Source organism: Antechinus flavipes, chromosome 6, assembly GCF_016432865.1.
Source record: "Antechinus flavipes isolate AdamAnt ecotype Samford, QLD, Australia chromosome 6, AdamAnt_v2, whole genome shotgun sequence".
In the NCBI taxonomy this organism is placed as follows: Eukaryota; Metazoa; Chordata; class Mammalia; order Dasyuromorphia; family Dasyuridae; genus Antechinus; species Antechinus flavipes.
This window is the reverse complement of record NC_067403.1, coordinates 205,433,944-205,452,365: the sequence shown is the minus strand read 5'-3', so window position 1 is coordinate 205,452,365 and position 18,422 is coordinate 205,433,944. Positions and strand designations below refer to the sequence as shown.

The window sequence follows — 18,422 nt, the reverse complement described above, 5'->3', positions numbered from 1 at the left end:
TTTTCAAATGGTTTGTCTTTCTTCCTACCTTCCTTCCCTCCTTCCTTCTTTCTTTCTTTCCCTTCTTTCTTTCCTTCTTTCTTTCTTTCTTTCTTTCTTTCTTTCTTTCTTTCTTTCTTTCTTTCTTTCTTTCCCTTCTTTCCCTTCTTTCTTTCCTTCTTTCTTTCTTTCCTTCTTTCTTTCTTTCTTTCTTTCTTTCTTTCTTTCTTTCTTTCTTTCTTTCTTTCTTTCTTTCTTTCTTTCCTTCTTTCTTTCCTTCCTTCCTTCTTTCTTTCTTTCTTTCTTTCTTTCTTTCTTTCTTTCTTTCTTTCTTTCTTTCTTTCTTTCTTTCTTTCTTTCTTTCTTTCTTTCTTTCTTCTTTCTTTCTTTCTTCTTTCTTTCCTTCCTTCCTTCTATCTTTTCTTCCTTCTTTCCCTTCCTTCCTCCCAAATTCATCTCAAATAAGATCATGAGGGAAATTGATTGGAGGATATTAAGTCTGGAGAAGAAAAGATTCAGCAATGAAGTAATAGAAGCCTTTAAAGTAATTGAAAGGCTTTTATGTAGAGGAAGAAGGATACTTAGAGGCAACATAGTATAGTGGAGAAAGCGTTGGGTTTGGAATAAGGAAGACTGGGGTTGTTTTGAACAATCAATCTGGAGAACAATTTGGAATATGCCCAAAGGACTATAAAATTGTACATACCCTTTGACCCAGCAGTGCCATTAGTGGGTCTGAATCCCAAGGAAATTATAAAGGAGGGAAAAAGACCCACATGCACAAAAATGTTTGTAGCAGTTCTTCTTGTGGTAGCAAAGAAGTGAAAAATGAGAAGATCTCCATCAATTGGGAAATGGCTAGATAAGTTATGGTATATGAAAATAAATGGAATATTATGATGGTGTAAAAATGACAAACAGGCTAATTTTAGAAAGGTCTGGAGAGATTTACATGAACTGATGCTGAGTGAAATAAACAGAACTAGGAAAATATTGTCTATAGCAACACAAGATTGTGCAATGATCAACTGTGATAGACTTGGTTCTTCTCAGCAACTCAGTGATCCAAACCAATTTCAATAAACTTTGGATGGAAAACACCATCTGCATCCAGAGAGAGACCTATAGAGACTGAATGTGGATCAATGCACATTATTTTCACTTTTTTTCTTGTGATTTTTCCCTTTTGTTCTGATTTTTATCTCCTAATATAATATACTGATATATGTAAAAAATGAATGTACATATATAACCCAAAAATTTTTTAAAAAGAAAATGACTTTGGCTCCACTCAGAAACTTACTAGATCTATGACCCTGGGTAAATCAAATCACTTAATTTTTCTGAACCTCAGTTTCCTCATCTGTAAAATGGGAATTATTCTCTCAGAGGTACCCATATCACAAGATTGTTGTGAGGAATAAATGAGATGGCATATATAAAGCTGTTCATTAACATTAAAGCTTACAAATATGACATTTATTGTCATTATCATTTACCAAGAAGGAGTGTCACCAAGAGAACTGGTCCAAGAATCAGAAATACCCCACCTCAGGTCCTGACTCTGATGCAGATAACTTTTTTTTTAAACTTTAGATAAGTCTCAACTTTTGTTACCTCCAAGCAACTCTTAGAGATGCTTAAGTTGTAGAGTAGGTATTATTCTTCATTGATGAAGGAAGTCTCCTTACTGGGAGCTCCCTATACTGATGAAATCCTTGCCTGACTTAAAAAAAAATCATTCAATTATGAGCTACTTCACCGTGATTATCAGTATGTAAAGTGCTTTGTAACTGTGGAGTGCTAAGTAGATTTCAACTGTAATCATTATGAGGATGATAATAACAGAAAATGGACAGCTAGGCTAAACATAGCAGATAATCTTCTTGAATTTTGACTGTGTCGGGAAATCACCCCCAAAATCGTAATCTTTGCTTCTTAGATACAGCACCATTCCTGGATTGGAAGAATAACTTTCTGTAAAAACAAAGGGACCCCCCCCCAAGGAGCTTTATAAGGAAAGAGACTATCTTTTGCAAATTTCAACTTAGTTTGTGTGATAGGCTGAACTCTTTTAGTTTGGGGTGATGGGAACAATGATTGTATTTTTTTTTTTTTTTTGCTTTCCTTTGGTGGAAGGAAAGGGAAGTTTAGATTGCCAGTGATGAGAAGATAGGGAAATGGGGGATATTACAAATAGTTTCCTTGGAATAAAAGGAAAACATGTTGTCTTCCTTTACTGTCAATAAAACAACAAAAAAGTTGTTTTTATTTTAAAGAGAAGATAAAGAGGTGAAGGGAACATTTCAAAGTTTACCAACATAAGAGGCTTTATAATTAATTGGCTGAGAACAGACCAGGATTATATATACTCCAAGTTGGATTCAAAGTCCCCAAGTGGGCCAGCCTCAAATTGTGAGATATGGGTTTAAGAAATAGCATCAGGAGCCCAGCATGAACTGAAGCTCCATATGGACATTAGATATCACAACATGGGGATGCTTTTATTGTTTTTTAAAGTTATGTTGGGGTGAAGAAGAAAACTAAAGAACAGATGAAATCCTTGCTTGAGGCAATGAATAACAGGACAGTGAAAAGCCTAACTATTCAATTCTTTTGCATCTGTCTTCTTCCACAAAGGCTAATTTTGGCCTACAAAAGATAGAACAAAATGGTTCCCTGGGAGCTGGGAATGAGACATTTGGGCCCTTAAGATCTCCTTTGTTTTGAGTCCCATCTTCATTTAAGGGTAAACTCATCCTCATGACTTTCAAGGGATCTGCAAACACAGGAGGTATCTTCACCCTACACCCACAGTAAACATAGCTGTGTCCCATTCTAAATCCTTAGATTATAGATTTATAGTTGGAAGGGACATCTAGTCTGATCCCATTATTTTACAGATGGGGCAACTGAGGCCCATTGAGAATGAATGGTCAAGGTGGAAGAAAGAACAGAATTGGGATCTGGTATCAGGTTCCGTGACTCCAAATTCAGTTGTCCTATGGGGAGGGATAGGAGGAGAGACTCTCACTCTGGAAAAGTCTCAGGTGTTGTGTGATGGTCATAATAATGTTCACAACATTGAAAGTCAACAGAACTAATAATTGCCATGACCAATCTTGACTTCAGAGAACTGACAGGGAAGTACCTTCTTGGCAAGTGGTGGACCATGGATGTGGAATGCACCATACCTTGTCATTCATGGCCAATGTTTGTTCTGATTAGCTGTATATTTTTGCTACAGCACAAGGTAGGTACTATTGGGAGCAGCAGAGTCACAGGAAAGTTATTGACAGTCATGTGAAAAAACATCAGTGCAAATTGTTTTCTAAAGAAAAATAATCCCAGGTGATTGAGAGACATTTCCCATTTTGTCTAGCCCTTCTCCCAACTGTCTTACCTGTTCCAGGAGATTTCCCCTGAAATCTTCTGCATCTCCCCGAGGGTAGCTAGCAGCAATGAGGACTTTCCGCAGCCCACTTGGCCCACGATCATGGTTAGCTGCCCTGCACAGAGGAGGAGCTGGCTGACAGAGATAGCAGCAGGAGAGGTCCCAGAATGTGTCCCCCACATCCTGTCTCTGGGGCCAGGAATTCCTTCTGTTTCCCCAAAGAAACTCCTTGGATCACCTTTTCATTGAACTTTATCTTCACTTAAGCCTAAACTCTTTCTAATAACTTTCAAACCTCTCCATGAAATTTGGTCTCACCCTGAATGGGCATTTTTATCTGCCATTAGCTCCCCCTTGTCCTCCATTATTGCCCTAGATGTCTTGCTAGTTCCTATTTCACACCTTTGCACACATTGCCCTATCCCAGCCTGCATTGCAGAGGAAGGCTGCCTACTAGGGAGGTGAGGTGCTATCTCTATGGTAACTGACAGATAAAGAGAAAGGAGAGAATTTGATTCTTCTCACAGGGACATGGGAGGTTCTCATAAATTTTACATGAAAATTTGAACTCTTTTGGCCCATGGGAGCAGGAACCTTAAGGGGAGAGAGAAAAAGAGAGAGAGAGAGAGAGAGAGAGAGAGAGAGAGAGAGAGAGAGAGAGAGAGAGAGAGAGAGAACTTCGGGGTTAAGGGTGAATTGGTACCTTGTGGGATGCGGATGGCAATATTGGAGAGTGTGGGGACTCCATCAGATGTCCAGGTGAAGAATCCTCCTGTGATCTTTATTACCAGTGACGCCAGCCCAGAAAGAGAAGTGAACAAAGAATAATAGATAGGACTTGAGATCCCCCATCTTTTCCCTTCATTTTCCTCTGCTTTTTCGCATACTCTGATTCAGATGAACTATTTCCAGGGAATGGAAAAATTGGAAAAAGTGGAAATCTTCCCTCCCACATTCATCTTCCTAAAAGAGTCAATTTCTTCCTAGGGACTAAGCCCCTTCTCTGGAAGGAAGGTTCATTATACTAGAAATAAAACTTTCCTCCAGGGCCTCTATTGGTTGTAAAAAAAATTTTTTTTAGGATTTGTTTATTCTGACACCTGAATAAAGCACAGATTCAGGAAGTGGAAAGGTTGTCATTGGGGTTGTTCTGCATCTTCTGGGTCTTTTGGAGTCTTACTAGGGCCAAGGGTGAGAACCAGATTGTTCATGGTGCCAAAGGGTAGGGACACGGAAGGGGCCCAACTCACCCTCACGCAGCTGTTGTCTGCTTCTTCATCGGGGTCCGGATTTTGCAGGTGCCCCATGAAGTTCCTACAGTCGTCCCTGGCAGGCCGCTTCCGGTTCACAACCTTGAGTGGCTTGGCAGGAAGGGAGAAGAAGGTGGAGAGAGTTGGGGGTGTTATCTACGGATGAACTCCTTCCTCATCTCAGGGACAGAAGAGAAATCCCAGGGTTGCTGTGGGGGGAACTTACTTTGAACTAACTTTATGAGACACTGCCTATGCAATGGGGGAAACCAACACTTGTCTTCTTCCTCATTACACAGGAGGGGACAGAAAAGGAGAAAGATTTGGGCTTGAGGTCCAAAGCCCATCCATGAAAAGGGCAGGGGTAGGACTCACCACTGCCTGAGATTTGCTGCTCTGGCCCTTGTTAAGGGGCTCAGGCTGCGAGTACTGATTCTTCCCGATCTCCTCACTGGACAGGAACTCGCTCAACTTCTGGACGCTGTGGAGAGAGCAGAGGGGTCTAAGGTCCTGGGTGTGCATGCAGACTGGCACCAAGAGTAGGGAGGGCAGCTCCTCTCATTCTGGGAGTGGGAGGAGGGATCTTGATCCAAACAATTCCTGCTCCTTAGAGGCTCAGGACAAAGAGAAGAAAGCCAGCTTCCCAGTGCCCACAAGCCAGTAGATATGACTGGTCTTCCCTGAAGTCTAGGAGGGGTGTGTCATGGGTTGGAGAGGGGGCTTTATGATCAAGATCAATTGATGATCACTGGATTTGGGCCTGAGGGATCAAACAGTACATTTCCCTTCCTACCTCCAATTTTTTTTACCTCCTGGAATTCCTTTCATCATAGTGTGAAGTGGTCTGGAAGTGCCTCTTCTCTCCTTTCCTCTCCTCTCTTCCTCTCCTTCTCTCTCTGTCTCTGTTTCTGTGTATCTCTCTCTGTCTCTCCCTAACTCTCTATGTCTCTGTTTCTCTGTCTCTCTGTGTGTTTGTATCTGGGTCTCTCTGTTTCTCTTTCTGTGTGTGTGTCTTTCTGTGTCTCTGTCTCTATCTCTGGGTCTGTCTGTCTCTGTCTTTCTATCTCTTTTTCTCTCTCTGTCTCTTTATTATTGCCTCTGTCTCTCTGTTGCTCTTTGTCTTTCTTTCTCTTTCTGTCTCTGTCTCTCTGCCTCTCTCTGTGTCTCTGTCTCTCATTCTGTCTCCCTGTCTCTGTGTCTTTCTGTCTCTGTCTCACTGTCTCTCCTTCTCTCTCTCTCTCTTCTTCTCCCCTTCCTCCTTCTCTTTCTTCCTCCCTTCATCCCTCTCTCTTCCTTCTTTTCTCCCTTCCTTCCTCTCTCCCTCCCTCTCTTTCTGTCTCTGTCTCTGTCTCTCTGTGTCTCTGTCTGTCTGTCTGTCTGTCTGTCTGTCTGTCTTTCTCCCATTTTCCTTTCCACTCCTTTCCATCTCCTTTCATTACCAGTCCTGAATTAAATTCTTAGGTCTTACCTGTGTGACCCTGAGTAAGTAATTTAATCTCTAGGGACCTCAGATGCCTTATCCCTAAAATAAAGATGATGGTACAGATAACTATTAAGGACCCTCGCACCCAAGGTCTGCCTCTGGAAGAAAATCAGATGCTCCAGGGTTCCAGATGTTTTCTTTGAACTTCCTTCAGAGATGGCTTTGGAGATGGGTACCCAGCAGTCCCTGGGACCTTCTGCACCATAAAGAAAGTATTGCTGTTCAGAGCTGGAGCAGGATGGAGATACCAAGTGGCAGCTGTGTCCTTCTGATTCTTGCCAGTTGCCTCTAATCCTCCCTCAGAGCTGCATTTGTAAATCCCCAGGAAGGACAAGCTGATAGGCCTGTGTGAATTCAAGCCTGACCTTCTCCAGCTGCTTGTCCCCATGACCTAAGAAAACTCATTAAGGTCACAATGCTTGCTGGAAGAGGTGGGGGGACTGCCCTGCTTGGGCGAGAGAGAGAAGAAGCCCTTCTTTCTCAGTTTGTTTTTCCTCCAAATGAAAAGGTCTATGACCTGTCAGGTCTCCTGGACACTAAGTGTACCCATGAGACTTTGCATAGAGAAACTCCTGATTTATAACCATTTAGCCACAACTGCTCTGGCAGGCTAGGAATCTACACATTTGTGGTTTTCTCCCTCATATGACTCCAACCTGGTCATAGTTAATGATTTTTAAAATTTATTGCTGTAGGCACTTTTCTAATATTTTATTCAGTATTTTATATCAATATTTATTAGATATTCCTCTAAAAAAGAAATTGGCTGAGCTTTAAATGAATTCCCAAAGGAAAAAACCCTGGGCCTGGCTAGATTTGTGTTTGAATCCTATCAAATATTGAAAACATGATGAATTGTACCTTTGGTTTTTGTATGGAACCCTTTGTATGTTCAATGGAAAACTCCCCACACTGTGTCCTTCTCTGTGTTACCACCTAGAATGTCTCATGCTGGGGGAAGAGGAGTCTTATTCCACTTGAAATCATTCTTGGTTGCCAACTACTTTGTTCTGACAGCTATGTCTCTTACCAGCTTGTCATTGGGCAGGGAGTCATTTTTCTCTAGGTTGGAAGGACCAGCACTCTCATGGGACTGCCCAAGGAACCAATTTGAGTTGAGGGTGAGGTTGAGTATATTTTTTTCCCTATGGGATGATTGAGGATAGGATGGGCTTGCCTAAAGAATTCCCTTTCCCCATTAGGTCCAAGAGTTCAGTTTAGATCTGCATCCCTCTGGTTTGTTTTTGTTGTTCGGTCGTTTTAATCATGTTTGACTCTTTGTCTTCCCACTTATGGTTTTCTTGGCCGAGATACTAGAGCAATTTGCCATTTTCTTCTCCAATCCATTTTATAGATGAGGAAACTGAGGCAAAGAGGGGATTTACCTAGGGTTACACAGTCATTAAGTGTCTAAGACTGCATTTGAATTTAGTAATATGACTCTAGGTCCAGCTGTTTATCCACTTTATCCAATCTAGCACCACCTAGCTGCCCCACTAACATGTAAAACTCCCTGGCAGGACTTTTTAACTTGCTAACAGACCTTCACATTTCAGTATGAATAACAACTAAATCTTTTCTTGGGAGGTGTTTATTTACTGGTTTGTTTAAATATCCAACCTGGAAATCATTTCAGCAGAAAGAATAATGGAGCTGGAATCAAAGGGTCTGATGTTTATTACCTATATGACCATGGCCTATTCACTTAAATGTTCTTTGTCTCAGTTTTCCCCTCTGTAAAATGAGTTGACCTGTAGCAGTATGTGGTCCATGAGCTTCTTTCCAGTTCTAGGTCTATGATCCTGTGATTTCATCGCTGAGGAAGTATCCTCTGCCATCACTGATTAGCAATTGCCCAATAACTTATAGACATGAGAGTGGCCTGAAGACATCCAGAGATTCTGTGTCATGTTAAGGTCAGAGTAAGTGTGAGTCAAAGCCAGGATATGAAGTCTGCTCTAACTCCTAGGCTGGTTCTCTAGTCACTAAGCTTCTCTCTGTCCATAATAGGTGCTTAACAAATGCTTCTTGGTTGATAGCTAAGGGGAAGTGGGGGGAAACAATCCAAAACTTTCAGAGAAGGAGATATTCCTATTTAAAAAATGGAACGAGGAAAGACACTTCCAACCACTCTCCCCAGCAAATTTCATAATTTTATTAGGGCTAACTGAGTTGTCCGGGAAGATGGTGGGTTAAGAAGCACTCCTTTAACTAGGAAACTAGGAAAGTCCTGCTCCTGCCTCCTTTCCCTAATGCCTTGTCCACAGCCTTGGAAAGGGAATAGTTAACCATGCCTTCACTCCTGGGCCCCAGGAGGGCCAGGCTGAGTGACTAATGTGCTGGGTATGTGGGTATAGGTGGTGTAGACCAGAAGAAGAGAGGATAGCCTCTGAAGTATCATCAGTGAAGCTGCATCCCCTATACAGGTGGTCTAGATGTGTCCATCCAGACCCCAAGAGCAGGTTTCCAGAAAAGAGATAATGCTTTGTTTCTCACTGTGTGGCAGAGGGGACAGGGGCAAGGAGAGGGGAAGGGATGGGTGTTTCCTCTTACCTGACCAGAGCTTTGACTGTAGATCGGACCACACTGGACAGCAGGAACAGGGGTGTGACCAGGATGTGGAAGAGGGAGAGAGACGCAAAAGCCACCGCTGGGGAGAAGTTGGCCTCTTTGAAGAAGCTGACGTGGCTCACGAAAGTCTGGGGGATAGAGAAATGATATCTGGGAAGCAGGATCAGGGCATGGGGTAGTAGAAGTCGGGGGCCCGGGGCCAAAGAAAAGAGGACTGGTGAGAAAGGGTGAGATCTGAGAGCCTGAGGGACTTTCTTCAAGTGGTAGAGAAGTCATCATGGGATCGCTTAACCATGGGTTTTTAGCTGCAAGAGATTCCAAAGATCAGCTAGTCCACTAGTGTTGAACTTAAATAGGAATGGGGGCCACTAAACCATACACATGTCTCTCTGCAGATGGCATTATTATTGTTTGACCTTTGTTCTCAAAGAGAGCCATGATCTCATGGAGGGGATGCTCTGATATACAAGTGAACTGGATTTCAGTGAGGGAGGGCCGTGCAAAGACACCTGCCTCACTTTCCCCTCCAGAGCCAGTGGACTGATATAGATCAAAATGATTGGAGATCTATTGACTCAGGAAACATAACAACATTATCTATATTCTTGTTCATTTGTGTCCAACTCTCTGTGACCTTGTGGACCAATCAATGCCAATACTGTCCAGTAATACCAAAGTGCTTTGCCATTTCCTTTTCCAAAGGTTAAAAGAGATTAAATGACTTGTCCAGAATCACACAGCTAGCCAGCGTCTTAGGCCATATTTGAATTCCGGTCTACTTGACTACAAGCCTAGAACTCTATCCACTGAGCCACCTAGCTGCCTCCTGATCTATGTTAGACTGTGTTTTTATTTATTTTCTTAAATATTTCTCAATTACATTTTAATCCGTTTTCATTTTACAAATGGGGAAATTGAGACCCAGGGCAGTGAAGAACCCAGACCAAAATCACAGAGTTTTATGCACCAGAGCTGGGATTTTGCCCTACACTATCTTACTCCGGTGCCTGTGCTCTTTTGATTCTTCACTAGGTTTTCTAGACCAAGGTTTCTTAATTTGGGATCAGTGAACACTGAGAATAGATTTCAGAGAGGTCTGTGAACTTGGATGGGGAAACAATTACATCTTTAATCTAACTGGTTTCCCTTGAGATCCTACCTGTTTTATTTTATGCATTTAAAAATACAATTCTGAGAAGAATCCATTGGCTGCAACCAGACTTTCAGCAGGGTCCATGACTCACACACACACACACACACACACACACACGCACACACACACACACACACACACACACACACACACACAAAATTAAGAATTCCTAGTCTAGGCTGTGAGTGTGGAAGTCTCTCTCAGTTGATGAGCTGATTAGTGTGACTATTGTTTTTTTCCCATCTTTTTTATTTTTTGTTTTAAGGGATAGGTCTTAGGGTAGAGGAAACCAGGGGATATAGATTTGGAAATGAGATGCTTTAAGAATGAAAGATACCAATAAAGAAGATCCCCTAGTGAGTAATAGAATTAATGCCCTGTACCTCTCTCCTTCCCTCCTTCCTGTCCTTTCTTCCTTCTCTCTTGTTTGGGGGAATAACATCAGGAGGAAATTGGAGAATTAGATAATACCACTTCTCTGTTCCTTTGGGCAATAACTTACGTGCTCTGTGTGGTCAGATGGGAAATGGGTATTAGGTGATTATGAAATAGCCTCTTTTCCCCTTTAGCCCTTGGCTGGTTTAAAGGCATCCATTATTAGGACAAATTGCATTCAGCTTGTGCAGGGCCCAGACAAAGCAGATTCCCAGAAAGTGAATTCCCAGGCATGATTGATAGAGAGTGAAATCGGAGACTTTAAAACCATAAAACCAAGCTCTTTAAAAACCATAGCTGGAGTTGGGCTGCTCAGGACTGGGATACACGTTCAAGGCTCCTTCAGGGGCCTGGTTCTGGGTATTCCTTCAATGTCTGACTCTTTTTATGTCCTAAATCCCTTCCATATACTTAGCAATTTAAGAACAAAATTGGTTTTCTTGCTGTACTTTGAATAAGATGCTTCATCTCCCACAATCTCTGCTCATTTTTACTGGCTGTCCTCCAGGTATGGCCTTCTCTTCTTCCTCATCTGCATCTCCTGGCTTCCTTCAAAGACTCAGCTCAGATTGTATCTTCTACCAGAAACCTTTCTTGATTCTACCCTCTCCCCCTCTCCCCTTATGAGCACCTTCCCTGTGAGATTCTCTTCATTTTTTTTTCCTGGCTATGTTTTATTTGAACATAGTTTTGCCTGTTGGCTCCTCCATTAGACTGTAAGCTCCTTGAGGATAGGGAAAGTTTTTGCTTAAAAAAGAAATCCCTGGTGCAAAATTTTTGCTCAAAGAAAAAACAAAAACAAAAACAAAAAAAAAAACCAGGTGCTTAGTGCACTGGGCTCTTGACACATACTTAAGGTACCCTTGTTTGCTTGTCTTGGTTCTTGTTCCCATCCCAATCCTTTTCGCAGGTGGGCGGGCAGTCACTTGAGATAAGAAAATAAAGGGAGCTTTCACCCCATCCCCATTTGTGTTAAGGTCACTTTCAGAAAACTCAGCCAAAGCAGATGACAATAGGGAAACTCCAAACATTGAGTCCCTTTTCAATTGCATTTCCCTAGCCTTTCTCCTTTCCACCCCAGTACCACCTCCCTCCCTACCCCAAGTCCTATATACATACTTACAATCAGCACAGCTGCAATAGGGATTGCTGTGTTCATAAAAACTGTGGACAAAGCAAACACAGTTATTTAGAATAGCAGACTATTTCTACTAAAATCATGATGATAATTCTTGTTTTTAGAATGCTTTAAGTTTATACTTTATAAACCGTTTTCTTCACAACAACCCTGTGAGTGTAAGGATAATTGTCATCATTTTACAGATGGCAAAGCTGAAGCTCTAAGAGAATGACTCAACCATAATCACATAGCTAGTCAGTGCTATTTGAACTCAGGGCTTCCTAACTTCAACACTTTACTACTAATAATACTTGGAGAATGGATGGTAGAACATAACTTCCTTTTCTCAAATGAGAGGTGTAGGACTAAAGGGATAGGCAACATACTATCTGTTTTGCACAACAGTTACTATGTTACTTTTGCTTAAAAGTCTTTTATTGTTACAAGGGGAGGAATTATGGAGGAGCTATTCAGAAATGAATGTGATGTAAATGCAAAATGTCTATTTAATAAGATGTTAAATTTTTTTTAAAAAGCCCATTAGCATAACAATAAGTACTAACACTCATGAATTACTTAAAGGTTTGCAAAGCACCTTAAATACATTATCTCATTTTATCCTTACTTTTTGTTTTATAGATGGGGAAACTGAGACTGAAAGAGGTTAAGTGATTTGGCCAGGATCACATAGCTTTTAAATATCTGGGGAAGGATATAAACTTTTCCTTTTCTGAATCCAAGTCAGTGCTCTCTATCCATAATACCATTTATACTGGAATTTCATCTTTGACAGGGGTTCTTAATCAGGGATCCATGAACTACAAAAAATATTTTGATAATTATATTTCAATAAAATTGCTTTTCTTTGTAACCATATCTATTTTATTTTATGTATTTAAATACAGTACTATTAGAAGGGGGCTGGAACTTCAACAGACTGCTAAAGAGGTTAAGAACCCCTAAACTATGCAGAGAGTCCCCTTTTTTCCTTCCTCTGTTCTCTCTAGCTTTTTCTCTCCCCTTCCTCCCTCCCTCCATCCTTCCCTTTCTTTTCTTCCTTCCTTCCTTTCTTCCTTCCTTCCTTTTTTCTTCCTTCCTTCCTTTCTTCCTTTTTTCTTCCTTCCTTTCCTTCTTTCTTCCTTTCTTTCCTCCCTCCCTTCTTCTTTCCTTCCTTCCTTCCTTTTTTCTTCCTTCCTTCCTTTTTTCTTCCTTTCTTTCCTCCCTCCCTTCTTCTTTTCTTCCTTCCTTCCTTCCTTCCTTCTTTCCTTCCTTCCTTCCTTCCTTCTTTCCTTCCTTCCTTCCTTCCTTCCTTCCTTCCTTCCTTCCTTCCTTCCTTCCTTCCTTCCTTCCTTCCTTCCTTCATTTCAGATGGGAGGAGGTCATAATTTTTATCCTTATGGTAGTACTAATTAAAATGTATCCTATTAAAATAAATAGCTTTTAAAAGTAAATACACAGATACATAAGCTTACATATTCGAATGAGAGGACAAAGTGCTCTAGGAAATTTTTAAGAGGGAAAGAATATTCCTAAGTTGGGTGAGGGAGTGACAACAATTCCCTTGTTGGATGTGGGGGGTGACTGCTGCCTGCATAGTCTTCCCCCAGATCCCTTCAGTTCTGGTCCTTGATATTAGGATGTTAATATATCTGGTAGGATAAAGAAGTTGAGCTCAATTTCCCAGGGGTCCATTTCCAGAGACAGCTGACCTGGCAAAGTTTCCCTCATGATCAGTAATGATACACAGAAGCTTCTTCCATTCATCTCACCTCCTTCCTGGCCTTGACCCCCCTAATTTAGCATCTAGCATCCTTCTTTGAGTTGCTTAAAGCCAGGTTCTATAATTAGACCAATTACAACTGCATTGCCCTCTCCAAAAAAGCACTTCTTTTTCCAGTTAGGAAAGATACCCAAGGTTGGAGTCAGGCATATGCATTTGGATTCCCTCCAATGAACTTTTAAATTTGATATTGTGATACAGGAGGAGTTTTCTCCAGCATCCTGGAGGAAAAGGATAGGTTGGTCAGCACCATTCTCAAGAATTCCTTCTCAAAATGTTTGGCGGAGACTGACCATGAAAAAAAATCACTGAGTTGGGAGTCAGGGAACCTGAATTCAAATCCCAGATTTTTAACTACTTTGGGCAAGTCATCTAATGACCCAAACTCAGTACATGGAAAATGAGGAAACAGGGTTGGATTAGATGGCTTCTGAGGTCCTTCCTAATTCTGGATCTGTGGTCCTATGACATAATGCCTGAAGCCTCAATTGCTATAGCCCCTATCTCAGGAGAGCTACTAATATGGGGGCAGAGTGGGTATCTACCTAGCCTTGGGAAGCTTCCAGTATGAGGGAGGAGGACCTCATCGATGTCATATTCCAATGTTTTATCACAAACTTGCACACAGTTAGTGCTCAATAAATATTTGCTCACAGTAGGAGGGCTCTTGAAACCATGCCAGTCAAAGATCAGTTGAAGAAACTAGAGAAAACTTAAGGGGGAATATGAAAATTCATCTCAGGCATCTAAAGAGCTTTCATTGAAAGGAGATATTAGCTTTATTCTTTGTAGCTTCCTAGACTCATATCTAACATCACAGTTATCAGCCAGAGCCATTTAAGTCTAATTGCCTCATCTGACAGAAAAATAAACTGAGACTGAGGGAGGTTAAGTAATTTAATCACAGGTACATGAGTAGGAAACCTCAAAGCTGAGATTTGGTCCTCTGAAACAGAACCAGGGCTCTTAGGATTAGATGTTGTAGACAGTTTTCCCTTTGAATCTTCTTCTTCTTATTATTTTTACCAACCTTTGGTTTCCCTTTTTTTTGGTTATTTTATACAATGTTAAAGAAATGTTTGTTTTATTCAAAAATTAAAAATAAATAAAAAACATAAAGACATTATTCTAAAAAGAATCCAGATTGCCAAAGGTATATAAAATAGTTTTCAAGTCCAATCCCTTCATTTTACCAAAGGGATTGGAGGCTCAGACATAGGAAATGATTGGTCCAATATCAGGATGCTAGCAGAGCTGAGACAAATACTTCAACTCCAAGGTCAGTGTTTTTGTTAACACCCCAAGCTGTTAAGATTGGACCCTCTTTTCCGTCTTTCCTGTTAGACTGATATTACTGGGATTGGATAACACCTACAAGTCTTCTTAAAACTGCTGCGTTAATCTAGGCTCGTATAAGGTTCCAGAGTTAATAAATATTTTACCCAGCAGCCCAACTGTGCCTTCTGCACACTGCCAGCTTCCCTGCAGGGGGAGGCAAGGACAGGATATTGGAGGTATACCAGGCTGAGTCTAATTAAAATTCACACCTGCACCAGGAATACTGTACTTTGCATAGAGCTAGGGCTGACAGATTGGCCTGGTGTGGTGTTCCTGGTCCTATTGTCTATGAAAATCCACAAAACATAAAAGAACAGACTGAATCTGGCACTGGCTCAGGGGAGCCTCGAGGGACTTCTTGGGTTACTTACTGAATGAATTCATGGCTGCACCAATGCTGCTGACCAGCTCATCCTCCTCCAGACCAATTTCCCTTTTCTTACTCTGGTCTGGGACAGGAAACAGTGACAGGACACCCAATCTACCCATTGTGACCCTCTGTGGAATTGGTATAATGAAGGAAGATTTCAAAGAATTAGAAACTGGAGCTGAGCTAGGGCACTGAGGCCACCTTGTCTTCCCTCCCTCGGGGCAAGAGTACTAAGGACATCAGCTGCCAAAGTCATTTCTGAGGGACCTCAGGGATCGTGGTTCAGTTTCAGTCATTAAGAAAAGAAAACCTGAATCTTTAGAACTGAAAGATGGTCACCTTCCCACGCTTCCTTATTTCACAGGGCATGATCAGCCCCATTCCCCAAAGGCATATTGAACTATGATCCCATGATCTCCTGACACTCATTCATATTTATTTTGTGAACAGGGAAAGTCCCTTCCTTTGGATGTCTAATCTTCTGGGTTTTAAGATCAGATAGAGTATTAGACCTGGAATCAGAAAGACCAAGGTTCAAAACCAGTTTTATATACTTACTAGCTATGTGATCCTTGATAAATCACATAACCACAACCTACCTCAGTTTCCTCATTTGTAAAACAGGGATAGTACCCAGCTCCCAGGGCTGTTGTGAAGATAAAATAAGATATTTGCAAAGCACTTTGCAATCCTAAAGCCCTATATATATGTTAGGTATTCTTTAGAGAAGATTTAGAATAGCTTTTGTGAAGAGTGATACAGGGAATCAATTAGGGAGGAATAAAAATTGCCTTGTTTTATTGAAGGTCCAGTTGAAATAGAATAGCATTAATTTATAACGTACTCAGTAAGCACAGCTAAGATTTCTTCTAGTTCCATTTAGCTGGAGGAGAGAAGGAAATTGTGGGAGTGATCTCTATCTTATCTTTTTTATTACTCTGTGAGCTCCTCTAAGACATAGAACATGTCTTATTCATTTGGATGCCCAATACACGGGCAGGATACATACCAAGTACTCAGTGAGGGTTTGCTGAATTGAATGGAGCCTGGGAAAGAGTTGAAATCTACTTTTGGAGCTGGAAGAACTGGGTTCAAATCTCTCTTAATATTTATTACCTTTGTGATCCTGAGCAAATCAGCACGGGCCTCAGTTTCCTCATGAGAGGGTTGGACTAGATGGCCTGGCATCCCTTTTATCTCAAGATAATGATCCTGTGATGCTAAGGACACCAGATCCATTTGGAGGCTGAGGTCACACAAGAAAGCCAATGTTTCTAACTGAAATTTTGGAAGATTCAGATGTTGAATGAGCAGAATCCATCCTGGGCTAGAGAAACCCATTGCATTATGGTCATATCTCCACACTGTAGCCTCAGAGATATAAGCAGAGGTATCCAGGCTGCTGAGTAAGGAGCTTTTAAGAGGCACAAATCAGGCACAAACTGACTTCTAATGGTGAGAGAGAAGATGGACTGAGAAATATGAGTATCTGCTGCTGTGCTTATCTACACCTTAATCATTCTTTAAAGTCCAGCTAAGCTTCTCCAGGAAGTGTTCCCTGGTTACTTTGTCTCATTGTCTCCTTTCCCCAAAGCTTCAGTAGTCTGGATTAAATAGTTTTCTAATTGACTTGCATGCATTAATCTTGCCTCCCCAGGAAATTGAGGGGTCTTTAAGGGCAGGGGCCATGTCTCTTAGTTCTCTTATTTCCCTTTTTATAGGGCTGGATATGTTGTGTAGCCCATTGATTGATTGATGATTCCTCTGTTTCCCACCATTTGGCACTACTTCCTCTGGGTATTCATGCCTAGTTGGTCTGCCCCTAAAGCTGCCTTGCTTTCTCTCTGGTGGGCAAAACGGGGCTCAGCTGCCCCACACATCTGGAGTGCACACTGACTGGCAGCCCAGGGAGTGCCCAGGTAGGCCCCATCAGGAAATATTTCTCCAAAGCTCTTGGCTCCAGGACTTTTCAGGTGACTGGGGTCGGGGTAGGGGTGTGTGTGAAAGATGCCCCATTAAACTCAAGCCTAATGAGCTGTGTCTGGACACCTGGCTCCATGAGCTGTGGGGGCACCAAAAGAGAGAAGCAGGCATTAGAGGTAGACACCAGCAGCCAGAAGGTATTGCCTTCCCTCCCTGTCCCCCCACTGCCTTTTCAGTGTGGTGCAACAGAAACACGTGGGCCAGAGCAAATACACTGAACAAATACCATTTTATTTTTAAAGCTTTCCTTCCCTTTCCCTGCATCTCCTACATCACTAGATTGACCAGTTGGACCTCATTAGCTGGCTCAGGAGCCAGGATAGGATCCCTTTCCAGGTGTTCAGAGATCCAGGTGATGTCCCTCCTTCCCCCTTTGTCTCCCCCCTTTGTCTGAACCTTCCCCCACCCCCACCACCCAGGCTCCTGGTTAGTCACACCTCCCTGAATGAAGGACTCCTACAACACAAAAATCCTTTTATGCTCATGCTCTTACCTTGATATTCCCTAAGCCCCCAACTCAAACCCAAATTTTCTTACTCCTCTCAGAGCCCACTGCTATGAGCACTAGTGACTGATCTGTTGGCCCCCTACTCTTCATCATGTCTTTGAAGGATTGAGTTAGAACAGTCATCTACCTTCCCAGAATCTCCCTCTCTCCAAGATGGCACTTACTTCCCAGGGTTGTTGTGAGGATCTAATGGGATATTGGTAAAGTGCTCTATAAATGCTAGCTAAGATCATGAGGGCTATGTCTTAGCAGAGACTGTCTTTCAGGGATGGGTTGGACTACTTGGCTCTTGAGCTCCTGACTGAAATCCTGTGATTCTGTGACTTACTGGAGATGGAGGTATAGATGGCGAAAGCCTTGAGGCTGGTCATCTCCTTCCTACGAGTCATCTCCACCTGAGCGCGGAAGATGTTTTCCCAAGCGTAGAGTTTGAGAAGCTTGATCCCCCGGAGCATTTCATTTGTCTTTTTCAACCTCTCGTTGGAATACTCCTGCCAGATTCATATGGAGTTAGGTGGGAACTAGTATGATCATGTCATTTCTACTCTCCCTGCCCCAGCCACTCATTAACTTTCAGTGGCTCCCTATTGTCCCTGGGATTAAATAAAATAAAAACTCCTCTGGCATTTGAATCCATTCTCATTCTTCTGGTCTTCTTACAAATGACCCCCTTCTCTAGAATTAGTACCCACCATAACTATGAGAGTCTTTCTCTTCTATGAGGTCTTCGCCTTCTACCTTAGCTTTCACTGATCCTGCTGGCCCTTCCTATGGAAGAAGTTTGGCAGAGTGGAAAGACCACTGGCTATAGAGTAAGAAGTCTTTAATCTAACCCTTGCTAGCTATGTAGCCTCAGGAGTCATTTAACCCTTTTAAACCTCAGTTTCATTACCTGTAAAATGGGGCAATCATATGAGGTATATAATTCATATAGTCATTGTGAAACCTTTGGAAACCTTAAAGTGAAGTGTACATGTGAGTTCATATAAAGGTGAGGCTTTAACATTGACTTCTGTTCTGTTTGATATTGTTAATTGTTTTGTCTGTGAATCTTTGTG

At 41.9% G+C, this 18,422-nt stretch overlaps 1 protein-coding gene across 2 annotated transcripts in view; it reads right to left on the bottom strand.

Moving 5' to 3' along the window:
• Positions 1-18,422, bottom strand: part of ABCC8 (ATP binding cassette subfamily C member 8) — a 117,831-nt gene that overhangs the window by 42,422 nt on the left and 56,987 nt on the right. The window contains exons 10-16 of one of the 2 annotated variants that reach the window (XM_051967553.1): positions 17,693-17,855; positions 11,389-11,429; positions 8,660-8,805; positions 4,999-5,104; positions 4,624-4,734; positions 4,077-4,152; positions 3,383-3,488 (exon numbers count right to left, since the gene is read on the bottom strand). In XM_051967553.1, the coding sequence (XP_051823513.1) occupies positions 3,383-3,488; positions 4,077-4,152; positions 4,624-4,734; positions 4,999-5,104; positions 8,660-8,805; positions 11,389-11,429; positions 17,693-17,855 (749 nt within the window). The remainder of the gene's footprint in view (positions 1-3,382; positions 3,489-4,076; positions 4,153-4,623; positions 4,735-4,998; positions 5,105-8,659; positions 8,806-11,388; positions 11,430-17,692; positions 17,856-18,422) is intronic. The other variant, XM_051967554.1, reaches the window with a different exon arrangement.